The sequence below is a fragment of the Crocuta crocuta genome, unplaced genomic scaffold, assembly GCF_008692635.1.
Source record: "Crocuta crocuta isolate KB4526 unplaced genomic scaffold, BGI_CrCroc_1.0 scaffold107, whole genome shotgun sequence".
Taxonomy (NCBI): domain Eukaryota; kingdom Metazoa; phylum Chordata; class Mammalia; order Carnivora; family Hyaenidae; genus Crocuta; species Crocuta crocuta.
Genome location: NW_027531877.1, coordinates 422,033 through 447,915, shown reverse-complemented (window position 1 = coordinate 447,915; position 25,883 = coordinate 422,033). Strand labels below are relative to the sequence as shown.

Here is a 25,883-nt window from a genome sequence, read left to right as displayed (position 1 = left end):
GCTGGATTTACCCAAGTGTAAGATTTGTAACACCAGCATGACTACACGTGTCGGTGGCCAGCGAGATGATAAAATTATAAACGTCAAAGTCACCACCTCATTCATCCTAGCTAAATTCGGGCTCCAGTCCCATAACTTTAATCCCTCATCCCGTTTGTTTTCCTATTTTGTTCATTGGATGTTAAATCACCTGGCTCACTCCTCCTACCTGATAGCAGGCGCCATGCCTGCCACTGTGCTTGGCACAGAGTAGCTGTCCAGTGATATGATGAATAACTTATTGAATAAATGGATTCACTTGCTCGTTCTTCCAAAATCTGTACCGTTCAGTGAAAAGTAGTCAAATTCTTTTTGGGCGCCTTGGTTCCTTGCTTCACGGTGTTTAAACTTTAAGGAGCATAGGGATTTGTTTACAGGGCCGGATATGCTAAGCCAGGGTTCTTTATTCCCCGAACACTCCCAGGGGATATGGGCAATTTTGACCGAACTTGAGACCCAGCTTACAGCTTTTGAGGCGGCTGCCTGGATCGTGTGAGTCATGCAGTTGCTGACCTGTGTCACACCAGACTCAGCAACTCAAACGNCAGAATCCGAAACAGGCTCCAGGCTCTGAGCTGTCAGCACGGAGCCGGATGCGGGCTCGAACCCACGAACCGTGAGATCATGACCTGAGCCGAAGCCGGATGCTTAACTGATTGAGCCACCCAGGCGCCCCAATAGTTTCCGTATTCTTGATCCCCTTTCTTAGGGGTTCCGAGTGCGAGGCTCAGGCGCGGCGCCGGCACAAGTCGCACAGGTCGGGGATGCAGGGCGCGGAGTGGTGGGGACCAGAGNAGCCCCCGCCCCTGCGCCCCCGCCCACACACCGTGGTGGCGGAAGGGGGCGGGGCGCGGCCGCCTGTCCGTTCTCCGGGGGGACAATAAAGTTTCGAAAGTTTGAAAAGGGAAGAAAAAACTCCCATNGCGTGGACGCCTGCGGCCCGGGGCGAGCCCGGCGCCCGGCGCGCGCGGGGATGGGGGTGACGGTGGACGTGCACCAGGTGTACAAGTACCCCTTCGAGCAGGTGGTCGCCAGCTTCCTCCGAAAGGTACCCGCCCACTCCGGCCTGACGCGCGGGAGCCCTGGCCCGGCTTTCCGCGCTCGGGGTGCGCCCGCCCCGGGCCCCCGCCGCTCCCGATCTGACCCTGTCCCCTCGGGAGTCCGGGCCCCACTTCTCGCCCTCCAGCTGCGGGGTTCGCCTCTGGATGTGCGGGGCGGGGGTGGGAGTGGATTTCCTCGAAGGCTCCACCTCGGGGATGGGGGAAAGGCTCCGTGCGCGGTACCACTTACACACCCTGCCCCAGAGTCGCAGGGGACGCAAGTTCTGGAGCCTGGTTGAGATTCCACGGGACTTGTCGATCTTTCTAGTGCCTCATGGGCCCCTTAAAAGCTAGTGGGGGTCGTGGAAGCCATCACCCTAGGTTCCCCAGCATTGTCCCTCTACCATCACGGTGAGGTGGCGTTGGGACTTGGGGCAGATTGCTTACCCTCTCTGTGCCTTAGTTATGTGATCTGTGAAATGGGAGAAATAATAGTACTAACTGAAAGGGTTAGTTGCAAGGAATCAAGTGAGATAATTCATGTAAAGTGACTGATGGAAGGTTTCTAAAATGTTGTAGTTATTTGTGCTGCTATAACTACACCCTAGTCTCAATGTTCAGTGGCTTTCTTTTCCCAGGGGCTCCTCCGAGGACTGTGCGCATGGTAATAGAACGGGAACTTTCCTTGAGAAATTGAAAGCGCCCAGGCTAGGGACCTTGGATTCCTAGTTACTTCAGTTGGTCAAGCGTCATCTTCTCTTCAGGCATAGTTTGTGCATCTAAGGGTGTTAAATCAGAAGATACTTCAGGTTCCCCTTCAGCTTTCATGTTCTTAAACAAGGTTTGCAAGACTTGTAACTTGCCTTGGGTAGCAGCCACCAAGCAGTGCACTCCTTATACAACCCAGAAGCAGAACAAAGGGAGACGCTGGGAGAGGGAGTTAATTTAAACAGTTTTTAATTTTTTTTTTAATGTTTGAGTTGGGAGAGAGAGAGTGAGCAAGTGGAGGAGCAGCAGAGAGAGAGAGGGAGACACAGAAGCTGAAGCAGGCTCCAGGCTCTGAGCTGTCAGCACAGAACCCAATGCCGGGCTTGAACTCACGAAACATGAGATCATGACCTGAGCTGAAGTTGGACGCTCAACAGAGTGAGTCACCCAGGTGCCCGAGGAAGTTAATTTTTTAAGTGATAAGACCTGACCTTCATTAGAGAAGGTGATGCAGTTCAGGACCCAAGGATTGTATGACACTGGGTAACAGGGTGTTGCCATACAGGTCTTTTTTGGGGGGAGAATGTCAGCATGTTGATACTGTTCATTGATCTTCAGTATCTAGAATAGTGCCTAGCAGCTAGTAGGTGCTCACTAAAAATTGGATATAGGAGGAATGAATACATGAATGAAAGCTTGGATTGTGGACCTAGTGTAGACTTTGCCTTAGGCCAGACTTCTGGGCCCAACAGAGAAACCCTCAGCTCCCCGTTTTTTATTAGGACTGGCACTTGGGAGTGTGGATTCTCTAAGGCCGTTGCTCCCTTGGAATGCCTTCTGGATCGCCCTCATCGGGAGCTGATCTCTGCCTTATCAGAACTGGAGGGGCACTTGATCTAGATCGAGTTCACTGACCATCTTCCCCAGCTTTTGGATAATTACTGCTGTACACCTTTTTCTCTTGTTACACTCACGCCTGCAGAAGCACATACGACAATGCCAAGCTCTCTTTTAGAGAGTACTTTTCCTGTGGTCATGCTTCTGGGCTAAATGCTGTTCTTTCATTCAACAGGTATTTAAAGATAACTGCTTGTGTGCCAGGCTTGGTGCTAGGCCACAACGGATAGACCCTCTTCTCATGGAGCTAACGGTCTCCAGTGTTTGGGTCTGACATTAATAGATGGTCAGCAAATGAACACATACTTACAATGGATGATGTGTATTTACACAGAAAAAGTTCATGTTACTGGGACCAAATACAGCAGGGAAGACCTGCTAAGAGCCTGCAGAGTGGCCTTGAGGACGGGCTTTCTCTAAAAAGTGGCCTGTGTGAAATGATGGCTGACGTATGAGTAGGAGTTTCTCAGGAAGAAGAGGGGGAGGAAGTGCTCTCATAAGTTATCATGTTGACTCCTTCCAGCAGCTGCAAGTAGTTAGGACTAACTTCCATCTTGTTACGGAGAGAAACTGAGGTTCAGAGGAGTTCAAGCACCTTTTCCAAGTTCCCACAGCCAGAGCTTGGGAGAGCCAAGAATTCAACACATCTGAATCCAAAGTCTACACCGCTCTTCCCCAGGCTGTGGACCTTCCACATAATGGCACTTCGATGATTACTGAGGGAGTAAAATGTTCCAGAATCGTCTTTGCTGTGTTCTTTATCCAATTTCAGTTTTCTTTTGTCTGTTCTCAGGGTTTATTCTATCGGGGTTGTGCCTGATGTAAGGGTATAGCTTTGATGTGTGGTACATGAGAGAATACAGTGTTTCAGGTTTCTATTGGTATGTCACAAATCACCCCTGTGATTCAGTGGGTTAAAGCAATTTGATTCTCATAATTGTGTTGACTGGGCTCAGCTGGGTGGTTTTTGTGTGTCAGTGTTACAGCAGCAGTCACTTAGCTGCATTCAGTTACAGTGTGGAAGATTTTTTTTTTTCAATTTTTGATGTTTATTTTTGAGAGAGAGAGAGCAGGGAAGGGGCAGAGAGAGAAGGAGACACAGAATCCAACACAGGCTCCAGGCTCTGAGCTGTCAGCCCAACGTGGGACTCTAACTCACAAACTGCGAGATCATGACCTGGGTGTAAGTTGTGCACTCTACCAACTGAGCCGGCCATGTGCCACCTTACACTTCCATTCTTTCTATTCACAAAGCACTCCTTCAGAGATCACTGGGAGGGGCTATGTGAGTCACTAAATTATGATATGTCAATAAATCCATTTGTGTTGAGAATTTTCACCATACATTACTTGAAGCCATGAACTGGAAGTCAGTAGATCTGGATTGCAATCATTGTGCTTTCCCCATTAAAAGCAGTTTTTGGGTGGCTCAGGGACACAGTTTTCACCAGTCTGTACCATGCCCTAGTGCCAATTAGGACGAGGCATTATATAAAGTCAGAGAAAAATTATTTCACTCATATGTGGAGTTTAAGGAATACAACAGATGAACATAGGGGGAGGGAAGGAAAAATAAGAGAAAAAGAGAGGGAGGCAAACCTTAAGAGACTTAAATACAGTGAACAAACTGAGGGTTGCTGGAGTGGGTAGGGGTGGGGGGATGGGCTAAATGGATGATGGGCATTAAGGAGAGCGCTTGTTGGGATGAGCGCTGGGTATCATATGTAAGTGATGAATCACTAAATTCTACTCCTGAAACCATTGTTACGCTATATGTTCACTAACTTGGATTTAAATAAAACTGAAAACCAAAAAAAAAGAGGCATCATCTAAGTGGTCGGCCCCACAAGCTCACAGTAAATGGGGCTAGTGGAAAGTAAAAGGGGCATTTGTGCAAATTAGCATGCCCTGCTGTTCCCAGTCAGACCCTTGGGCTCTAAGCCACAGAAATTGACGGGAGTTCTGGGCAAAGCCTTGTTGGGGCTTACTGCTCCAGCAGAAGGGACAGCACAGAGTCTGCTGGCTGGGTTCCCAAGGAGAGGGCTGGGAGAGTTTTAAGGGGGCCCGGGCAGAAAAAGGGTGATGTATAAGTGTGTAGCGTTTTTTGTTTTGTTTTGTTTTGTGTGCTTGCGCACTTAAAGGTTAATGCTTCTTGCTTCTTCTTGAGTTGCATGCCTAATTAGCGTGTTAAGTTCCTATCCCTGGGCATGATTTTTAGTATTATAGTAAGGGGAAAAGGTCAGTGAAAATTCATCACTTGGGGTCCATGCTGGCTCAGATTGTTTGGTCTTCACAGGGGAGCATCCACCCTTTTAGGGGCTGGAAGGTTAGCACAGTGTCTGAATTGGATCAAACTGGTTGAACTCTGGGTCATGGGGGCTTGTTTGGAGCTTGTGGTTTCTGGCATTTGGCCTTAGTTTCTGAGGGCAAGCAGCACCTGCAGGAAAGGCTGGAAGACTGGGTTATTGTGGCTTATTAGCCATTTCCTGGGTGTGGGGGCCCAGGTCTGGTGCCTGCTCTGTTACAGCACTCCTTCCTCTAAATGTCTGTAGCCCTGTACCTGCTGGCCTGCTTCATTGGAGGACCTAGGGCAGTGAGCAACATGGATAACTGTATACAGCAACCCTACTGTCTTAATTTTGTGCCTGTGAAACAATAATACCATGGACCTCACCGCCTACCTCCTAGGATTGTTGTGAGGCTCAAATGTGTAACAGTCTGACAGGCATTAGTTGCTGTTGTTGTTGTTGTTTTTTAATAAGTGTAAGGTAGTAAGAATGATCTTTTTGGCTAAATAAACTTTTCTATTTCTTTTAGTCTCTATGTATTTTTTTCCCCCAAAGGAAGGCATTTGGCAGAAGGGACAATCATATGAGGATCTCTGGAAAGCCTTTAATCTGATTTTGTACTATGGTATGTTTGAAGCTGCTTCAGCACTGAGAATGTTCTATTTTAAATAGAGTCTACTGATCTACGTCTTTTGGTATGTTAGGACTAGCCTTCCAAGTTATAATATACTACTATTTTTAAAACCTGAGGAATGGTTGCTCTTCTTACACCTGCCTGCTGGATACTACAGGCAAAATAGTAGCTACATGCTTTCAAAGCTAAGTGTCACCTTGAAAACAAACAGCACAGTTCTCTTTGTTCATGGAATACAGTGTTTCCCAATGAACTCTTCATGTAGCTAAGCTATGAAACCCAAAATGGTTTATTCATCAGATGCTAAACTGTAGTTTGCATGAACTATACTGTCAGTGCACCTGACAGTGTATTTAGGTTTCTTTCTTTGTATGATCCTTAGCTGTCTAGTTCTTATCACTTATAGATGTTTCCTTCCTTTTACTTAAAACTAGCTACAAAGAGAACATAGAGTTGCGTGGGTCATTGTAGCAGTCTAGAAGCTCCCTCTTCTCTAACAAGCTCACATGGGTCTGTTTACCACGGTTGCATTCATGAGCCGGATTCAAACACTTGTTCAATTTTGTCTATTTGAAATTTAAAGTCATTAACAAGGACCCAGAGGACCATTGTGTTGACTGGATTTTCTTGTTAATTCTCAAATAAGGCCAGAGAAATTAAGAGTTTTTTGTTCTATAAAGTTGTTCAGGGTAATTTTCTTTCTGTGCTGTTGGCAAGAGTCATTGTGAATAGAGTGTGAGATTCATGGGCTTACACTCTATCATTGATTCCTTATGCATTGCAAGCACCCACAGAGACCCTGGAACATACCCTCAACAAATCCTTGCTGTAGTGGATAATGAAATAGACTATTCAGGAGTTTGGCCCTGTGTGATTTCAGGCTGAAGTTATTGTGGGGTTCAGTACCGTGTCCTTACTTAGGGTACTGTAATAAAATTGACATATCAAAATAATTTCCTTGCTTCAACACAGTGGCCTCGGGTTTTATTTATTCCAGCCAGGAGCCTGATGTGCTGAACAAAATGGTTTGAGTGTTTACCCTTATACTCATAAAGGCGATTTATGAATGGCTATTTCCATTTAGAGTAGAAAGTTGATTGGGCAATTAATAATGTTTCTGATTTCTGATCCTATCTTTTCTCCCTTACAAATCTGACCATAGTTGTATGGAACAGCTCTTCCTGCAGAGCTCCTGAAATACTTGGGGCAAACCCATATTTCCAAAATCAATGATTTGACAAATGATAGGCCTAGTTTAACATAATCATTGTTTATCTCTTTACTTACCCTGTAATAGTCTTTCTTTTATCTCCCTATCCTCAATTCTCCTAGAAGAAGATTAGGTACGACATGAAGCAGAATGGTGCTCACGGGAAGAGTGCGGGCTCTGACATCAGACGGGGGGACCGAGTGCTTCTAGCTGTGTGAGTTTGGGCAAGTCAGCTCTTTTTCTATGCCTCAGTTTCCTCATCTGCAGAGTAAGAGAATGGTCACTGTCTTCTGGAATTGTTGGGGCAAATTAAGTGGATAATGCACATAGTTGCATGTTTTGGCACACAGTAGGTGCTTTTGAAGTACAGTGCTCATTAAAAATCTTGAGAGTAATACTACTAATAATAACTTCTTACATTTATTCCATGAACCTGAAAATAAAAAGCTGAGAGGAGTAGCCTGCAGAAATCTTTACCACCTTGGAGTAATAAAGAGAAGAAAGAGCATGAATAAAGGTGCACATTTGAATTATGACTTGTTTTCTAGATGTTATTTAAATAATATTAAACTGTACTTGGAAACTTATCCATTGGTGGTTGTGGCTTAATCAGTTTATAAGAGGTAGGATAGTTTTTAACAAATAACGAAGTACTAATAGTAAAACCTTTCATAGGTCTAGTAATGGACACTTACAGTAAGTTTAATGCATCTTTTTGCCTCTGGGAGATGAAGATATAAATAAAACATGGCCCCAGCCCTCAAGGAGCCCACGGTCACAGGGACAGGGGGAAATACACTAATTTTGGGGATCAGGGGCATGTTACAGACATAGAGTGTGGGGCAAGGATCCTGTCTTTTGAAATAAAGTTTTATTTTGAAGTAATCTCGACACCCACCATGGGGCTCGAACTCACAACCCTGAGATTGTCAAGAGTCACACGCTCCACTGACTGAGCCAGCCAGGTGCCCCATGTTTTAATTATAAATCTATGAGAGCTTTTAGAGTGCTTAGAAAGAGTTTGTTGCCTTTTCTGAAAAGTAAGTACTGTCTAGTACTCCTGTTTTCCGGGCGCGATGCCTTCCTTAATGCTCATAGGGAGGGATTGTCAGCAGTTCCTCTCACATGGACTCCAGATTGGTAAAGCATGAGCTTGTGAGGTTTTCTTCATCTAGGAGGAGAAGAAATATCTTTTAATGATTTTTATTTTATTTATTTGTTAAAAAAGTTTTTCTTAATGTTTATTTTTGAGAGAAAGTAAGACAGAGCATAAGCAGGGGAGAGGCAGAGAGAGACGGAAATAGATTCTGAAGCAGGCTCCAGGCTCTGAGCTGTCAGCACAGCATCCAATGGGGGGCTCAAACCTGCAGACCCCGAGATCAGGTCCTGAACTGAAGTTGGAGCCACCCAGGTGCCCCTTTTCTAATGATTTTTAAATCATCACCTACATGTTTTGGGTTTGCAGATGGGTACTGCGTGTGTGCGTAATGCCACACCACAGTAAATTGCAAGATAAGCACTAAAGTCCTTAAACTGAGTTTTAAAAAATGTTGCCTTTCATTCTTTATCAGCAAAACACTGCTCCTGTTTATTGAGAACATGCATGATGCCAGTTGCTACACTTTACCTAAAATTATTCCCTTTAATTTCTATGACAACTCTTTGAGATGGATTCCCTCCTCCCCCATTTTTACAGATGGAGAAATTAAGGCAGGCTCAGATTAAAGCATTTTGCCCCAGACTCCCACAGATGGGGTTCAAACTGAAGTCTCTTGGGTTCTAAAACTCCTTCTGTTTCCAACACTATTTTCATTTTAACTTTTTTTTTTATTTCTTAAGTTTTCATTTAGAAATACAGTTGACCCTGAGCAACATGGTGATTAGGGGCACTGGCCCCCACACCATTGAAAATCTGCATCTATGTGACTTTTGATTCCCGCCCTCCCACGTTTAACTACTAGTAGCCTGCTATTGACCATAAGCCTTACTGATGACATGAACAGTGACTTAACACATACTTGTATGTTTTATATATAAAATTTATAAATATACATGTATATGTATATATATAATGCACTGTATTTTGATGGTATGAGAACTAGAGAAAAAACAATGTTGAGAAAGGCATAAGGAAGAGAAAGTGCATTTATGGTCCTGTACTGTATTTATTGAAACTGACCCCACATAGAAGTGGACCCACACTGTTCAAACCCCTGTTGTTCAAGACTCAACTGTAATTTGATTTAAAAAAATGGTGCAAAACAAAGAATTCCAGTATACCCTTCACCCAGCTTCCCCAACCCACTGTGTAGTTTTTAAAGCTAGGGCATTAGCATTGATACAGTGTTAAGTAATCTACAGACGTTATTCAGATTTGGCAGTAGTGCACTCATTTTAGCATTTTTCCCAGTCTAGGAGTCAATCAGGGATCCCCCATTGCATTTAGTTGTCATGTCTTAGTCTCCTCCGGTGTGGGACAGTTCCTGTATTTTTTTGTCTTTCTGGACCATGGCACTTTTGAAGAGTACTGGTCTGTTATTTTGTAGACTTTTTAATCTTTAAATGCATTTGGTTTATGTCTGCATTTAATGTTGAGATAACAAGGGTTTTCCTTTGTGTCACAGTTATAAGCTATTTCTTTCAAAAAACTTCATCGTGTCATTGCCAGTTATTAGAACATTTTTGAATGAATAAGGGTGACGTGATGTTGTCGGCCTTTGTTTAGAATCAGAACGGCCTTGAGTGTCCTCCAGTGGTCCATCGCCCTGGCTCCAGAGGTGGCAGTGTCACCGTCTGTGTGTCCGCACTTCTTGTCCTGTGTTCCTTCTGCTTCATCATCCCATTCGCCTGAAAGACCGATGCACAGCATTCAAGAATTTATTGACTAAAAATGTTTTGTCCTTGAACACTGATACTTTGATTAATCGATGATTCATTTGATCTTGGTATAAAATCAACTTTGCTTTCCTCCAAGATAGACTATTTATTGCATGGAGGTCCTAAAGGGAACTTGGCACGGTTCCTGGTGATTTTTTTGTTGAGCTAAAATGTCAAATCTCTTTTCAGCAGCCCCCCTGCTTTGCATGTGCATGTTTGGAGAAGCGAAGATTCTCGTAATGCTTATAAAACAGATGTGTTAATATGGACTTACCATAGCTCCTCTTAGACTTTGTAGGACTAATGCAGATCTGTTGCTGAGTTGCTTCTTGTGCTGTCTTCGATAATCCCATTTGGAAGTTGGTAAACAATGGCTCCTTTGCAGGTCATTGACTCTTTTTTGGGGGAAGGGGTATTTTAAAAGGCAGGCATTGACTTCTGAGCCTTTTGGAAAGTTGGTATTTTAAAAACTCCTTACTCTTAAGAGTAGGCTTTATGAAAGCTTGTATAGTTTTCCCTTGTAAGTAAGAAAGGTAAATAACCATATCTTCCCAAAGGTCTTCCCACAAATAGAGTGGCTGTTAATTCCTGTAGATAGATTTGATTTTCTGGTCTCTCACTTTTCATAGCTATGTGTTTGTCTTGATGTATATTTTCTTTTTTTACCCAGCATTTTGGAGTTTTTGGCCTCTTTTGCTTATTTACTTAGCCCTCTTACCTACTAACTTGTAAAAAGTAAATGAAAGCAAGATATATGACAATGTAGAAAAGTCTACATTTTACCCTTGTTAGACTGTGATATTTGCAACAGATTTATATCTTGGGAAAAGGAAAAGGAGTTAGCTTACACATTTAGTAAAGAAAGGAAGATCATGAGTAAGTTCAAAATGAGGTTGAAGTATACCTTGGAATATGCCTTAAGTCAGCCAGAATATATGGCATAGGTGGTGAGTGTACACAGCCCCCCGTGTGGTAATTATTTTTATGCCACTGCAGCTTGTGATCCCCTGAGCCAGGTCTGGAGATGGCAAGCATTTCTGGCAGATATCTGCGTGTTGACACCACTTTGCTTCCATGAGAGTCCCTGGTGTGGAGTGGGGATTGGAAACTCTGTGACCCTGTATATGGGTGCAGCCTTTATGCCATTGCCATTATATTTCCCATGGCTAATAAAACCTCATGCAAAGACTCCTTATCCTAATAGTTGTTAATTGGTTTACTCACTTGGGGAAGTACTAAATGAGATATGCATATGGCAGCCTCTAATACAGGCATGGGCAGAGTAGAACACTGCGTGTGCAGTAAGACTTTGATGGTCTTAATCCTGACCGTGGTTGGTCCGTCCCAGTGTCATACCATGTTGGAAAAAATGTCCAGAGAAACCTGTGTTCTGCTTCCCGTCTTCCCAAATTGGGATTCCTGGTGATGACCCTCTCTGAGAGCCTTCCCTCTCTCAGCCCCTTGTTAACCTAAGTTCAGAAAAATGTTCCTGAGTTAAATCACGAATATTCCAGTTACCACAAGATGGCGTCAGATCATTTCAAGTAATGCCAGATAGGGGGAGCCTCAACACAATGAATCTTTAATTTTAAAAAGTGAATTTTAGTTATTGTAAACAAACCTCTCTTTTCTTTTCCCATTCACATATGGAAACTTGAGGCTCATATCTATTCAACTCCAAAAGTAGTTGTGTAGGTAAATGACTTGTATCATGGAGATGATTTTACTAAAGAGAATAGTTCCAGATGTCTTGTGTTTGGCTAATAGAACCTTCATTTTACTTGTTATATACAAGCATTGTCTATTGGGTGACCCTTAAGTATTTTATAATGACACCTCTCCACAGTTTCCCATCTCCCTATTATCCGTTAGTCTGATTTATTTTCTCTTGATATATTTATTTTTTTTTTCTTGTTTGTTTCTCCAACTGACATGGAAACTGGGTAAGAGGCTACAATTTTATTTCATTACTATATCCTCAGTGCCTGGAATGGTGCCTGGCATGATAGGTTCTCAAAACCTCTTAAATGAGGAATAGAGAATTGTCACAACTGCTTTAGTCAATGCTCTTTGGCTTAATAAGCAAATCTTGAAATTATGTAAAAGTATGAAGTTTCGGAGTCTGTGTTCTTTGGGACTTTTACTGATACCTTAGCGAAATAATTAGAACTTGAGAGCTTTTATCACTCTTCCCTCTGGTGATTACATTTCAAATCTCTTCCATAACTTAGTAATCTTCCTACAACTTACAGTCTATTTGTAATATTCAGTCAGGGTGTACTGATGAATTGAAAAATGAGCACACCAGGACTAGTCAAGGAAATACTCTCAGACTTTCATTTTACCTTAGCATAAATGTTTCTGTTCACACACCCAAACACATAAGTCCAGGGATCTCTGTGAGGCTCACAGAGCTTACTTGTTCACATGTGCTCTGTAAGTGAGGCCCTTGCCAAAGAGCAGAGTAACTAAACTTGATTTTACCTGGTGGGAATTACCTGAAGGTGAAACTTCAAGAAAGCAGTCACTATAATTTTGAGCTGCTTTTTCTTCCCCTGGAGCAAAAATGAATGAATGGATGAATTCTTAAAAATCAGCTTTGTGATTACTTACCAAGATTGCAACTGCCAGGATGGGGATGATGCAGCATCAGGCTGCTGAGGGCTGACCAGAGAGAGCTGACCATCTGTTCTCTTTACAGATAGTTCTCCAAAGTAAGGTTTATTTTCTGAATTGACCTCCTAGGTGAGCAAGGTTCATCTTCCTAATCATTCATTCAGCAAAAATGTATTGAGAACCGGCTATGTGCCAGACACTGTGATGGTGGTAGAGATACAGGAGTGGCTGAAATAGATCATATTCCTGTTCTCATAGGATCTGAGTTCTAATCCAGTGTCTTTTTGGGCCACACGTGTCTTTAATAATGTAAGTAATGGACCCTCTTCTCTGAAAATCAACTGCTCAGCCAACCTGCCTCTCTCTCTCTCTCTCTCTCACCTCTCTCACACACACACACACACACACACACACATGCATGCACGCATGCATGCATGCAGGAAGCTGCTGTGAGATGAGGGAGACCCACATACTGAGTAGCATATACCACTTTCTGGGTTTTCAGAGACTTGAAGCTCAAGTTCATCAAGTAGAAGGCCCCTCTTTTCCTGCCCGTCAGCCTTTTCACTGCTCTCCCTCCCCTTCAGCACTTCTTGATGTCCTGGATAAGACTTCCTGTAATTTTCTTTTCAGGTTTGATCACACGATGAAGTCTCTGGGCAAAGAGCCCAAGGAGTGCTCAGTAGGCTTGGACCAGGGGGCCCATTGATTTATGGCTTTGAGGAAGTCACTTCCATCCCAGAAGTCTTTTCGCTTTGCATCTGAACAATAGAAAGCATTGGGTTTGAGTAATTCTGAGGCCATTTAAGAGTCGGTTAGGTAGGCCGGTGTAGAAGGCAATACAAAATATCTGTGGGTAAATTATAATCTCAGTGCTCATTAGCTGGGTGGTTTTGAGCAGATTATTTAGTTTATCTGGGCCTTATTTTTCACATGTGAAAGGGGAAAAGCAGCATATACCTCATGGTATTAATTTGAGAATTAAAATGAAATTATGTAAACTGCCCGTGACAAAAATGATAGCGTTTTCCAGCCTTGTTATATCCAAATTGTCTTTTAGGGGAATTAATAGATAAATGATTCATTGAGCACCTGGAGTAGACTACTTCTGTAATTATTCTCCTCTGAGGCTAACCCAGCTGTCTGGCAATGGTACCCGATCATAGTGGAAGGTTCACTCTGAATTAGGCCTGGTTTAATTTCACGGCTCTCCCACTAACTAGCTGGGTGATCCTAAACTCTAACCTTTATTCAGTTTCCATTTCTGACAGATGAAGTAATGATAACACATGGCCTAGCCACAGCAGAGAGGCTGTTTGGGGACTTAAACAAGATCATGTAGGGGCACCTGGGTGGCTCAGTCAGTTAAGTGCCCAACTCTTGATTTTGGCACAGGTTACATTCATGAGATCGAACTCGACGGCAGGCTCCACACTGAGAGTAAGGGGCCTGCTGGGGATTCTCTGTCTCTGTACCCATCCCCCCACCAATTCCCTCTCAACTAAATAAATAAACTTAAATAAAAAACACTAGATCATGTAAGTGAATAAAGCATGTAGCGCAGTGCTTGGCACAAAGGACACTCTTCATTTATGTCGGGCTGGTTCCATGCTAATAGTAATACTGATTAATTAGATTCACCTAACCCTCCCTTCTCTGCCCAGGGCTGTGTTGGATCTAAAGGTTTCTCCTGGACTTATTCAGATTCAGTTGATGATAGCCTCTTGCTCATCTAGGCCCAAGTAGTACAATGAAGGGCCTTGATTGAAAACTGGCCTTAGAGTTGCTTGGAAAATATTTACCATTCTTGCAAATAACTGTGGTTACTGTGAGGTAATTCACTTGGGTGAAGGATGAATGGTAATTCTTCTTTATGTGTTTTCATTTAGTATCCCAACCCCATGGATAAAAATGTCATCTCTGTAGTAACTGTGGAGGAAAAAAGAGGTAAGTTCTCTGAATATACCTCACTTTGGCGATGATCATTAAGTAATAGTGAGGTTTGTCAAGGGGTGTGTGTGTGTGTGTGTGTGTGTGTGTGTGTGTGTAGCCTATTACTCTTTTTTTGTTTTGTTTTTTTAAGTTTAGTTTTTATTTTGAGAGAGAGACAGAGAGAGAGAATGAGCAGGCAAAGGGCAGAGAGAGGGAGAGAGAAGGACTCCTAAGCAGACTCCACACTGTCAGTGCAGATCCCGGCATGGAATTGAACTCAACAAACTGTGAGATCATGACCTGAGCTGAGATCAAGAGTTGGATGCTTAACTGACTGAGCCACCCCAGCACCCCAGCTTATTGCTTTTTAAACAGATACAGGAACAGGTGTATTTATGTATTTGAGGTGACAGAGAAGAGTACCCAGCATTTACAGCAGCAGCAGAAGTCTTGTTTAATATGCTTTTGTCACTCTCTCAATTAATGACTGATGACAATAGTAACAGCCAGCATTTCTGAGCAGTGAATATGTACCAGGCACTCTAACTTTTACTAACTTCTTTAATCTTCAGAATAATGTATGGAGTATGTATTATTCTTACTCCCATTTAATGTACGAAGAAATCAATAAATTAAAGGTTAAATTGCCCAAGGTCACATGGCTACATCTCTAAATATATTCGGGTATCATTTTATAAATGGCAAAACAATTGTGATTAGTAGCATGCATATAAGATGTGACTGTAAAGTGATGATGTTATGGAATCATAACTGTACTTAGCAGTATGGCTCCATATTGGCCCAGCGCAGGGGTGGACGAACTATGCTTGTCCTGCTTGATGTTGTGAATAAAGTTTTATTGACATACAGCAATGCCCACTTGTTTGCATATTATCTATGGCTTCTTCTTTGCAGCAACAGCAGAGTTAAGTTCTTGCAACAAGATTGTTCAGCCCTTAAAGCCTAAAATATTTACTGTGTGGCCCTTTACAGGAGAGGTTTATTCACCCCTGGGCTAGAGTGCAGGAGTTTTCACTGCTCTCTGTCATTTGTATCTCAGTGAAATCATTTTCATTGCCGTTGCCTGGACTTGAGAACCGGGCCATGTAGGAAGCTCCAGTGAGACCCATAATCAGTGTGTCAACATTTGGAGACACGTAGACCTACTCCTGATATGCTCTTGAGCCTCCTGAAAAACATGTGAGATGCCACGATTTGTGACGTGACTCTGAAGTCCTTGTGCCTGGTGAACACAGAAACTGTCTTTCGCACGTGAGGGTGTTTTCTTAGCGTCCATAACTCTATTAATGGATTAAAAACAACATTTTTTTCATGTGTGTGCACTCAGTGTGGGAGAAACTTGTTATTTGGCATCAGAGAACTCTGATTCGAAGCCTTGCTTTTGATACTACCTGCATGACCTAACTTCTTGGAGGCTATGATTTCATTTATTCAATGGGAACGTAATAATAATCCTGCTTTAGGTTGTTGTGAAGATCAAATGAGAGGACAATATGTGTATTCCAAAGTGGCATAGGAACATTAATTATGATTTCTGCCATTGCCGGGAGCATCTTTGCCTGCAGGAGTGGCTAATCCATTTTAAGTGTGTGTGCTGCAGACACTGGATAAGCTGGCTGAAGGACTGCCAGTGGGCAGGAGGAACCCTCTTTTCACCCTGTCCATGGCTTCTGGGCAGTCTGAGTATTTGCACCATCAGGGCTACTATAACCAGAGCTTTGAGAAACCCTCCAGGAGCCTGGCTGAGTCACAGTATCTTAGAGGGCAAAAGACAATACCTCAGAGTTTTTTTTTTTTCTCTGACTCGGTCCCCCCTTGTCTTCATTCACATTCATTGTATGCTTTTCACATTATTGGAAACTGTTCCAAAACAGAGTAGTGCCAGTCACAGGGAATCTGCTTCTTCATGAGAGAAGACTATGGCTAATATAATTAATTAAAGGTTTAAATTGTGTACCTAGAAATCTGTACCTAGAAATACATGTTTGGTGCAGAATGTGGCAGAATCAGATTCTCCATATTCTTGTGAAAACATTGTCTTTGGGGGAGCTGAGCAGAAGTCTCATTGGCCCTTGTCATTGGAATGTTGACATTGGTAACCCAGAGCTGTGAACAGTTTGTGATTCTTTCTCCCTGACTTTAGAATGTGCAGAGTGAATAGCTGTTTTACCCTTTTTCCTTGATTACAGATAAGTGTGTAAGGAATGATTTGGCTCAGAAAAGTGGCCAAGGATACTGAATTTTGAGTTAAACATTTTTTTCTCTAGGAATTCTACATATAGAAAACTGACATTGAAATGAAAAGTTTTATTGACATTAGGACAGGAATACATATCCTTAAACATTTTTTAAGTATAAAAATTTTCTGTTTCTAGACGTGTCAACAGGGATCATCTATAGAAAGAGGATTGCGATCTGTCAGAATGTGGTTCCAGAAATTTTAAGGAAGGTAAATTCATTTTAAAATTTAATCAGATTTGGTGTCACTCTGGGTGATTTTCACACAGTCCTGGAAAGAGATAGCATTTTCTGATGTAGAGGAGTGTTAGAACTTTCCCAGTTGGACCACATAGCCCCTCAGAGGAAGAAAGCACTCTCATATCTAACCTCAGTTCTGGCAGATGCCACTGGAGATAGTTTTTTTTTCTTTCTTTCTTTTTGTTTCTGCTTCTCTTTTGTGGAGGGCTCTTAGTGGACATAGAGATGGTCTACAGTTATGTTAAAGATGTCTTGGACATTTTGCATGAAGTGACCATCTTTTCTCATCTGTCTGTGGTTAGATAAGACTTTTAGAGAAGAGTGATCAGAAGTGGACAGATGGTAAATATTTAGTCTCTTTAGCAAGGAAGATAAAAGCTTCAGTTTCTATGTCACTGTTAGAGAAGTTATTTCAGGGAGTATAATCTTCTCAGTGCTCTATGTAAGTCTTTTTGTGTGTATTTCTGTAAAGTAACGGTGGTGATGATGAAATCCTCATGATACCAAATTGTTTTCTCTCTTTGAAATCCTTAAGCATTCTGGTGATTGTTGGCAAAGGTAAGTGGGAATTTTTAATAACAGTGCTTGAATCATGGAGGGATTATTGACAAGAGTCCTTTTAGAATCATTAGGAAATAAAAGGAGAACATCTTGATGAGCACTCCTTAAGATGTCTCAGATGGTTGTTTCAACCTGGAAGTGATTCATTTGGTGACAGAGAAGCCACTTAGCTTGCAGATAACATTGCTATGCTGTTTGCTCTCTGTAGACAAAGCGATGGCTTCTATCACTTCCTCATCCTGGATTAAGATTCGGTCATATTCTTCGGAGGAAAGAAAGCTGATATGACAATGCAAAAGAGCTTTATTTTATTTTCCAGATGCTAAAATGTGTTGCCCTGAATGCAACAAATTATGACTGGCTTTTTCCACAGGGTGTATACCCTGCCTTTGCCCTATATACACCCTTTGAATCTATTATTTAAAAAGACATTCAACTTTGTCTTGTATCTCAATTCTTAAATAATTTAAGGACACCTCTGACTTGTATAGTGCTGCCTTTGTAGTTTCTCATGTCTCCTCCACCTCCGAAAGCATACATTTCGAGGTATTGGACAGAGTTTAAAATGAAGAAAATATTTTATCTGATACTGTCTTGCATGTGAGCCCATAAGTGGGCCCAATTAGAATCCATCAATTTAAGAAGGCCATAACCAGCCCTGGAGGAGACACGAAGGAGGCTGATAATTTGCTTAGTGTTTAGCAGTTAGGGAAATCAGGCCAGGGACTCTACAGCTTCCATAAATCCTGGGCCATTTGCATGTCCTCACCAGCATTTAGTAAGGTCATGGTATGTTTGATTATCAAGGACTCACAGCCATTGGTGAGCCATCATTTGTTATATCAGGATCGCTTGTCCTCTTAATTATCCAAGACTGAAAGCAACTCTGGACTCTGTCCATCTATATAGCTTGCTCTTCTTCATTTGAGAAGGCCGTTTCCTCTCTGTTGGACAGGTGAGCATTTTAAAGGTACCTAGTATCCAGTTGGAAGAGGAATCATGGCTCAATCCTCAGAAAAGAAACATGGCTATACGGAGTCACTGCCTTACCTGGACACAATATGCATCCATGAAGGAAGAGTCTGTCTTCCGGGAAAGTGTGGAAAATCCCAACTGGTAAGACCACCTCTGTGTGTGTGTGTGTGTGTGTGTGTGTGTGTGTGTGTGTGTGTGTTGGGTACAGGGATGCACAAATGAGCTCATATATTAAAAAGCCATGATTGCGTACTTATAACCTTGGTTTACAATTCACATAAGTTACACATTATTAATTTTTAATCATACAAGTAGTTAATAAGTAGATTTCTCTTTGGGGGAAATATAGCAGAGCTCAACTCCTTTCTTTTTATTTTCTCTTTAACTTATTTATTTTTATAATTTATATCCAAGTTAGTTAGCACATGGTACAGCAATGCCATACTTTGGCTATTGTGGATAGTGCTGCTATAAACATTGGGGTTTAATGGATCCCTTCAAAACAGCACACCTGTATCTTTTGGATAAATACCTATTAGTGTAGTTGCTGGGTCATATGGTAGTTCTAGTTTTAATTTTTTGAAGAATGTCCACAGTGTTTTCCAGAGTGGCTGCACCAGTTTGCATTCCCACTAGCAGTGCAAAAGAGACCCTCTTTATGAGCATTCTCACCAACATCTGTTGTTGCCTGAGTTGTTAATGTTAGCTATTCTGACAGTTGTGAGGTAGTGTCTCATTGGGTTTTGATTTGTATTTCCCAGATGATGAGTGATGTTGAACCTTTTTCATGTGTTGGTTGACCATCTGGATGTCTTCTTTGGAGAAGTGTCTATTCATATCTCTTGCCCATTTCTTCACTGGATTATTTGTTTTCTGGGTGTTGAGTTTGAGAAGTGCTCTACAGATTTTGGATACTAAGCCTTATCTGATAGTTCGTTTGCAAATATCTTCTCCCATTCCATCAGTTGCTTTTTAGTTTTTCTGATTGTTTCCTTCACTGTGAAGAAGCTTTTTATTTTAATAAGGTCCCAATAGTTCATTTTTTTAACTCCTTTTTGATCACCCTGTTCAGTCTTGGTCCCTTTTTGCTCTCTCCAGAGGTAGTGAGTGTCATCGTGTGCCAAGTATTCTTCCACACTGTATAGAGCCTGTGTAGCTTGGTTTTGTATATCTTTTTTACATAGGTACTTTCATTCTGTGTCAGTCATTGTACACTGATCTTTTTTGTTTAACAGAAAACCTTATCCATTTAATATATATAAAACCTAGCTTATTCCTTTGTACTGTTGCATGGTATTCAATCCTGTGATTCTTCTACATCTGTTTGTTTTTTTGATAGAGGTTCAGATGGTTTCCTGTTTGTCTTTATTACAAATAGTATAGTACTTGTGAAGCATGTGATCCTTACATGTCCTATATGTGAATGTTTCTCTAAAGTAGAACTTGTAATTGTATTGAGTGTGATATGTGTATACAATAAAATTTATTCTTCTAAATGTACAGTTCAAAGAGTTTTGACACAGTTGTGTAACCAGGTTCACCATCAAGGTATAGAACATTTAAGGAAGATTTTAAAAAGCTATATGCCAAGACTATTCAATGAGGAAAGAATATTCTTTTCAAGAATTGGTGCTGTCAGAACTGGATATCCACAAATGAAACAATAAAGTTAGATCTCTACCTCCCAAAAAATACAAAATTAATTCAAAATGGGTCAAAGATATAAATGAGAGTTAAGACTGTAAAACTTTAAGGAGAAAACATGGGCAAAAATGTTTATGATCTGGAATTAGGTAGTGATTTCTTAGATATGATCCTACAAGTCCAAGCAACAAAAGACAAAATAGGTTTGTGGCAACTGGGTATCTCAGTCAGTTAAGCGTCTGACTTCGGCTCAGGTCATGACCTCGTGGCTAGTGGGTTTGAGCCCCGCATTGGGCTCTGTGCTGACATTAACTCAGAGCCTGGAGCCTGTTTCAGATTCTGTGTCCTCCTCTCTCTCTGACCCTCCCCTGCTCATGCTGTCTCTCTCCTGGAAATAAATAAAACATTTTTAAAAAAGACAAAATAGGTGAAATTGACATCAAAATTTAAAACTTTTGTGTTTCAGAGGCCTGTCAAGAAACTCAAAAGACAATCCAGAGAATGGGAGAAAATACTTGTAAACCATATATCCAGTAATATATATATATCCCTAATATATGAGAATGTACACTTATTGTGATGAGCACTGAGTAACAAATAGAATTGTTGAATCATATTGTACACCTGAAACTAATCTAAACTGTATGTTAATTATACTTGAATTTTTAAAAAGCCTAATTAAAACATGGGCAAAAAATTTGAGTAGATATTTCTCTAAAAAGCTATGTTGATGGCCAATAGGTGCATCCAAAGATGCCCAGTATCACTATTCATCGGGAAGTGCAAATCACAATCACAATGAGATACCACTTCAAACATGCTAGATGACTATAATAAAGAAGATATAAGGTAGCAAGTGTTGGAAAGGGTGGGGGGAAATCGGAACTCTTACACAGCACTGTTGCAGATGTGAATAGTGCAACTGTTAGGGAAACCAGTTTTTCAGTGCCTTGGAAAAGAAACAGAGTTACCACTTGACCCAGCAATTGTGTATAAAATTGAAAACATAAATGTTTTGTGAAAATGCAAAACCTTGTACAGGAGTGTTTAGAGCACCATTGTTCGTAATAGGCAGAGTGTGGAGACCAAATGTCCATCAATTGCTGAATATATCACCAAATGTGGTATACTTCTACATGGAATATTATTCAGCCAAAAAAATGAAAGAATTTCTGACTCATGTTCTAACTTGGGTGAAGCTTTAAACATTATGCTAAGTGGAAGAAGCCTGTTACACAGGCCACATAATGGAGCTTCTTTTTGGTGTGGTGAGAATATTCCAGAACTAGTGTTGATGGTTGCATGACTCTGAATAAACCAGAAACAATGAGGTATACACCTTAAAAGGGTGAAGTTTATGGTGAGAGCTCATTTTCCTACAGCCGTAAGTTCACAGTGGCTAGTTAGATTTTCTTTTTTGCAACATCTTGTATCTGTAGTAAATAAATAGGTTGAGTATTAAAAGTTCCAGTATTTTATCACCGTGCATGGGTGAGAAATAATTACTTTGAGATAGGTTTAAAAACAAAAGCAAAATATTAACACCCATCAAGTGTTAATAGTGGTTATTGCTGTGAGCTCTGATTTCAGAGGATAATTTCCTGTTTTCTGTTACTCTATATGACTTGAATTTTTTGTTCAGCTCGCATTTTAAGGGAAATAGTAAGACTTTCAAGTTCAAATAACTGAAACTTCAAATAAATCTCAAATCCATTCTGCAGCCCCATCACTTGTGCAAATTGTTACTGCGCCTCATAATTTTGGTCCTTGCATGATAATTCTAAAGTCCTCCAGCCGCACACTGAATGACTACGAATGCCAAGTCTTACTAGCATCTGAGGCAGGTTTGCCTGGAACCACCCCTTAGTGTGTTTTCCTCAGCCTTCCCCATGGCAAGAACTTCACATAGAACACAGATATTCGGGATTAAGTATAAAAGCTGTGGCCAGAGAATAGAGGAGGGTTTTTATTGTGGGGTGTGTGTGTGTGTGTGTGTGTGTGTGTGTGTGTGTGTGTGGTTTTTTTGGTGCATAGGAGTAGTAAAATGACAGAATTGTCTGATTTTATATAGAAAACACAAAAGTCTTTCTTCTATCTCAGTTTAGCCTCTGTTTTCTCAGATATCCAGGCTATTGGCTAGTCTGATCTGAACCTTTATCAATGGTCTATAAACTGATAATTGGCTCTGAGAATCCAAGAAAAACATTCTTCAGGACTTTTAGTGACTTTTTTTTAATAAAATTATTTTTAAATACTCTAATCCTGGAAAATATGATACCTGCATTTTGTTAAAAATATTAAACAGTTTTGGGGAAAAAGATTTTCATTACCTAGCAATAGTGTATGTTACATAATTTTCTTGGTTCATTCTTAATTGGCATTTATTTATTTATTTATTTTTAAGTTATTTTGAGAGAGAGAGAGGAGAAAGAGAGAATCTCAAGCAGTCTCTGGGCTGTTGGTGCAGCCTGATGCAGGACTTGATTCCACAAACCATGTGATCATAACCTGAGCTGAAATTAAGAGTCTGATGCTTAACTGACTGAGCCACCCAGCCACCTCCCTAATTGGCATTTATTTATTTATTTACTTTTTTACAAATAGTTTCTTGTCAAATTAGTTTCCACGTAACACCCAGTGCTCATCCCCACAAGTGTCCTCCTCCATGCCCGTCCCCCCTCCCCCCCACATCCATCAGTCCTCAGTTTTTGTCAGCATTCAAGAGTCTCTCATGGTTTGCCTCTCTCCCTTTCCCCCACCATTTCCGCCCTTCTTCTCCCCCTTGTTCCTCCGTCAAGTTCCTCCTAATCCTCCTATACGTGCAAACATATGATATTTGTCCTTCTCTGCCTGACTTATTTCGCTCAGCATAACACCCTCAAGGTCCATCCATGTTGCTACACATGGCCAGATTTCATTGTTTCTCATTGCCATGTAGTATTCCATGGTATAGATAAACCACATCTTCTTGATCCATTCATCTGTTGATGGACACTTAGGCTCTTTCCATGTTTTAGCTATTGTGGAGAGTGCTGCTATGAACATTGGGGTACATGTGCTCCTATGCATCAGCATTTCTGTATCCCTTGGGTAAATTCCTAGCAGTGCTATTGCTGGGTCATAGGGGAGTTCTATTGTTAGTTTCCTGAGGAACCTCCACACTGTTTTCCAGAGGGGCTGTACCAGTTTACATTCCCACCAACAGTGTAGGAGGGTGCCCGTTTCTCCACATCCTCGCCAGCATCTAGAGTTCTCTGATTTGCTCATTTTAGCCACTCTGACTGGCGTGAGGTGGTATCTCAGTGTGGTTTTGATTTGTATTTCCCTGATGAGGAGGGATGCTGAGCATCGTTTCATGTGTCTGTTGGCCATCTGGATGTCCTCTTTGGAGAAGTGTCTGTTCATATCTTCTGCCCATTTCTTCACTGGGTTGTTTTTGATATGTCAAAATCATATCATCTGATATGTCCTTTGCAACTATCTTTTCCCANCGTGTGTGTGTGTGTGTGTGTGTGTGTGTGTGTGTGTGTGTGTGTCTGTGTGTGTGAAGGCTGAAAACTGCTTAGCACTTGAGACCTCTGTAGATGGAATTGGTTCTCTGCGGAAGCGTTATGACATAAATGGGCTTGGTAAGAGGGGGTGGGAAAGACCCCATACTCTGGCGTGGTGGATTTCATGTAGGAGCCAGGCAATTTTAGCATGACTGCTAGACCCAGGGGGTTAGCAGGGCCAAGAGCCGGCAACCTGACCTGCACACCCTACCTTTCTTGTGGGCTGCCCCTCCGTGGTTACAGGAGAATGCCAAAATCGCCGTGCTTAGAACTGAGATGTCATCACCACAGAGATATCTGTGGGAACTTTTTTCCTACTCCAAGACACTTTAATTAAATTCCCATCATGAAAACAATTAGGCAAGATTTGCCATACCTAACCAGTCAATAATTCAAGGACAGGATCTCATTAAGAGCTTTCACTTTCCCGGAAACTGCCGTTTTGAGGATTCAGAGCTGGTGGCTGTGTGCTCTGGGAATTAATTTATCCATATTTCCTCTGGACGTTTTTTTTTTTTTTAATTTTCCCAAATCCGGAAGGAAACACATTTTTAAATGACCTAAAAGTAGGAGACTGGCTGTATACACCGCCATTCACTTTCACAAAGGTGTTCCAGAGTTTGAGGTGTGCTTTCCCTGTCCTGATTCCATTGTCTTCTTTGTTGAATTATGCCTGCCTGTGGACAGAGCAATAGATGTGACTCTGATACAGGCACTGCCTGAGTGAGTGAGTCTCCTTTTTTAACATAGTTTTCCAAATACTGCCATATCTCTCAGCCAGGCGAAGGCTGCCCCTTACAGATGTCAGCAGGTAGAAATCTTGAGCTATTTGGTTCAATTTCCCTGACAAAAGTACTGAGACAAACTGTAAATTGGCCCATTCTTTTGCTTCCTTCCCTTCTGCACCCTCTCTCCTTCTCTTCATGCTTTTGTTCCTAATGCATTATTGATTTTCTACCATGTGCTAGACATTGACGTTGGCATGGAGGCAATAAAAAAAGTACAACTACAACCATTTAGAAAAACTGTTGACATCATCTAGTAAAGACAGACCCAGACATTCAGCTATTAGATAGTCTAGAGACACTTGGGTATATATGTACCTGGATGCATTATAAAATGTTCATCTTCAGTAGAATGGAGAAAATATTAGGAGTATTTTCAGACCGTGGAACACTACACAGCAATGAAAATGAACAAACGACAGCTAGATGCGGTAATATGGGTGAATCTGAGCTGAACATACAGGGTTTATTCTCTGTGACTTAGTAAACAGTCAGTGACTAGATCAGCATGTGTTTAGGAAACTGACTTTGGGCAGTGTGGATTAGAGTACACGCTGGAGACAAGGATCCCACTGAGAGGCACCTGTGGTCCTGGAAAGAGAAAATTGCTATGCTAACCCCAGGCAGTAGTGGTAGCAGGGGAGAGAATGACATGGACTGCTGAGAGATGTTAGAAGAAAAGTGAATACAATCTGGTGACTGATTAAATGCTTGGGTTGATTAGAAACAGAGCTTACTTCCATGTTGCTGAGGTCTCTAATAGCTTGGACTCAGAGGATGACCGTACCTTTAACTGACATAGGAACAGGGCTGGGGTTTTGAAGCAGTGGATACTGAGTCTACATGCAGCCAAGCTATATGACCTTGGGCAAGTTATTTATCTTCTCTTTATTGCAGCTTCCTCATGTGTAAAAGAGGGAAAATGTTTTAAGATTAACAATCTCAGGGGTGCCTCAGTCGGTTTAGCATCTGACTTTGGCTCAGGCCATGATCTCATGGTTTGTGGGTTTGAGCCCCGCTTCAGGCTCTGTGCTGACAGCCCAGAGCCTGGAGCCTGCTTTGGATTCTGTGTCTCCCTCTCTCTCTGACCCTTCCCCTGCTCACACTCTGTCTGTCTGTCTGTCTGTCTGTCTCACTCACTCTCACTCTCAAAAAATAAAACAAACATTAAAAATTTTTTAAAAAAAGATAGTATACCAACCTCAGAAGATAATACAGTGTCTGATACATAATACACCGTTACTATATAGTTTTTGAAGAGTAAAAGTGATGCTGGGTATATAACATCATAAGTGTTATACCTTAGACCTTATCTTTAGATCTAACAGAAATAAAAGATAGATGTAGGAAAACTTGAATCATCTTTATGTCTCTTGAGTGAAACAAACCCTTCAAGCTTGGGGGCCATAGAAAGTCTTAGGACAAAAGGCACAAAATTGGAGGTTCTGTAGTGTGGGATAGAGCAAGCCAAGGAGGTAACTTAGTGAGATTTTAAGTGAATGGAAAGTTACAGGTACCTTTGCTGAGAATGCTTCTTGGGAGCACAGAGCCTCCTAAAGAATAACTTTTTATTTCTATATAAATGATTTTCAGGTCCTTACTATTAGTTTGGGTGATTGCCTAGTAA

The 25,883-nt window shown here is 41.6% G+C and overlaps 1 protein-coding gene across 5 annotated transcripts in view; it reads left to right on the top strand.

Annotated features, from left to right (window-relative positions):
* Positions 1 to 606: 606 nt before the first annotated feature.
* The window catches only part of PRELID2 (PRELI domain containing 2), a 60,337-nt gene continuing 35,060 nt past the window's right edge, over positions 607 to 25,883 (top strand). The window contains exons 1-6 of one of the 5 annotated variants that reach the window (XM_077773046.1): positions 1,007 to 1,087; positions 6,939 to 7,030; positions 7,264 to 7,333; positions 14,199 to 14,256; positions 16,638 to 16,711; positions 18,257 to 18,417. In XM_077773046.1, coding sequence (XP_077629172.1) covers positions 14,211 to 14,256; positions 16,638 to 16,711; positions 18,257 to 18,417 — 281 coding nt within the window. In that variant the 5' untranslated portion in view covers positions 1,007 to 1,087; positions 6,939 to 7,030; positions 7,264 to 7,333; positions 14,199 to 14,210. Of the gene's footprint in view, positions 797 to 968; positions 1,088 to 6,938; positions 7,031 to 7,263; positions 7,334 to 14,198; positions 14,257 to 16,637; positions 16,712 to 18,256; positions 18,418 to 25,883 lie in introns of those variants that run through there. The other 4 variants (XM_077773045.1, XM_077773044.1, XM_077773043.1 and 1 more) reach the window with 4 other exon arrangements.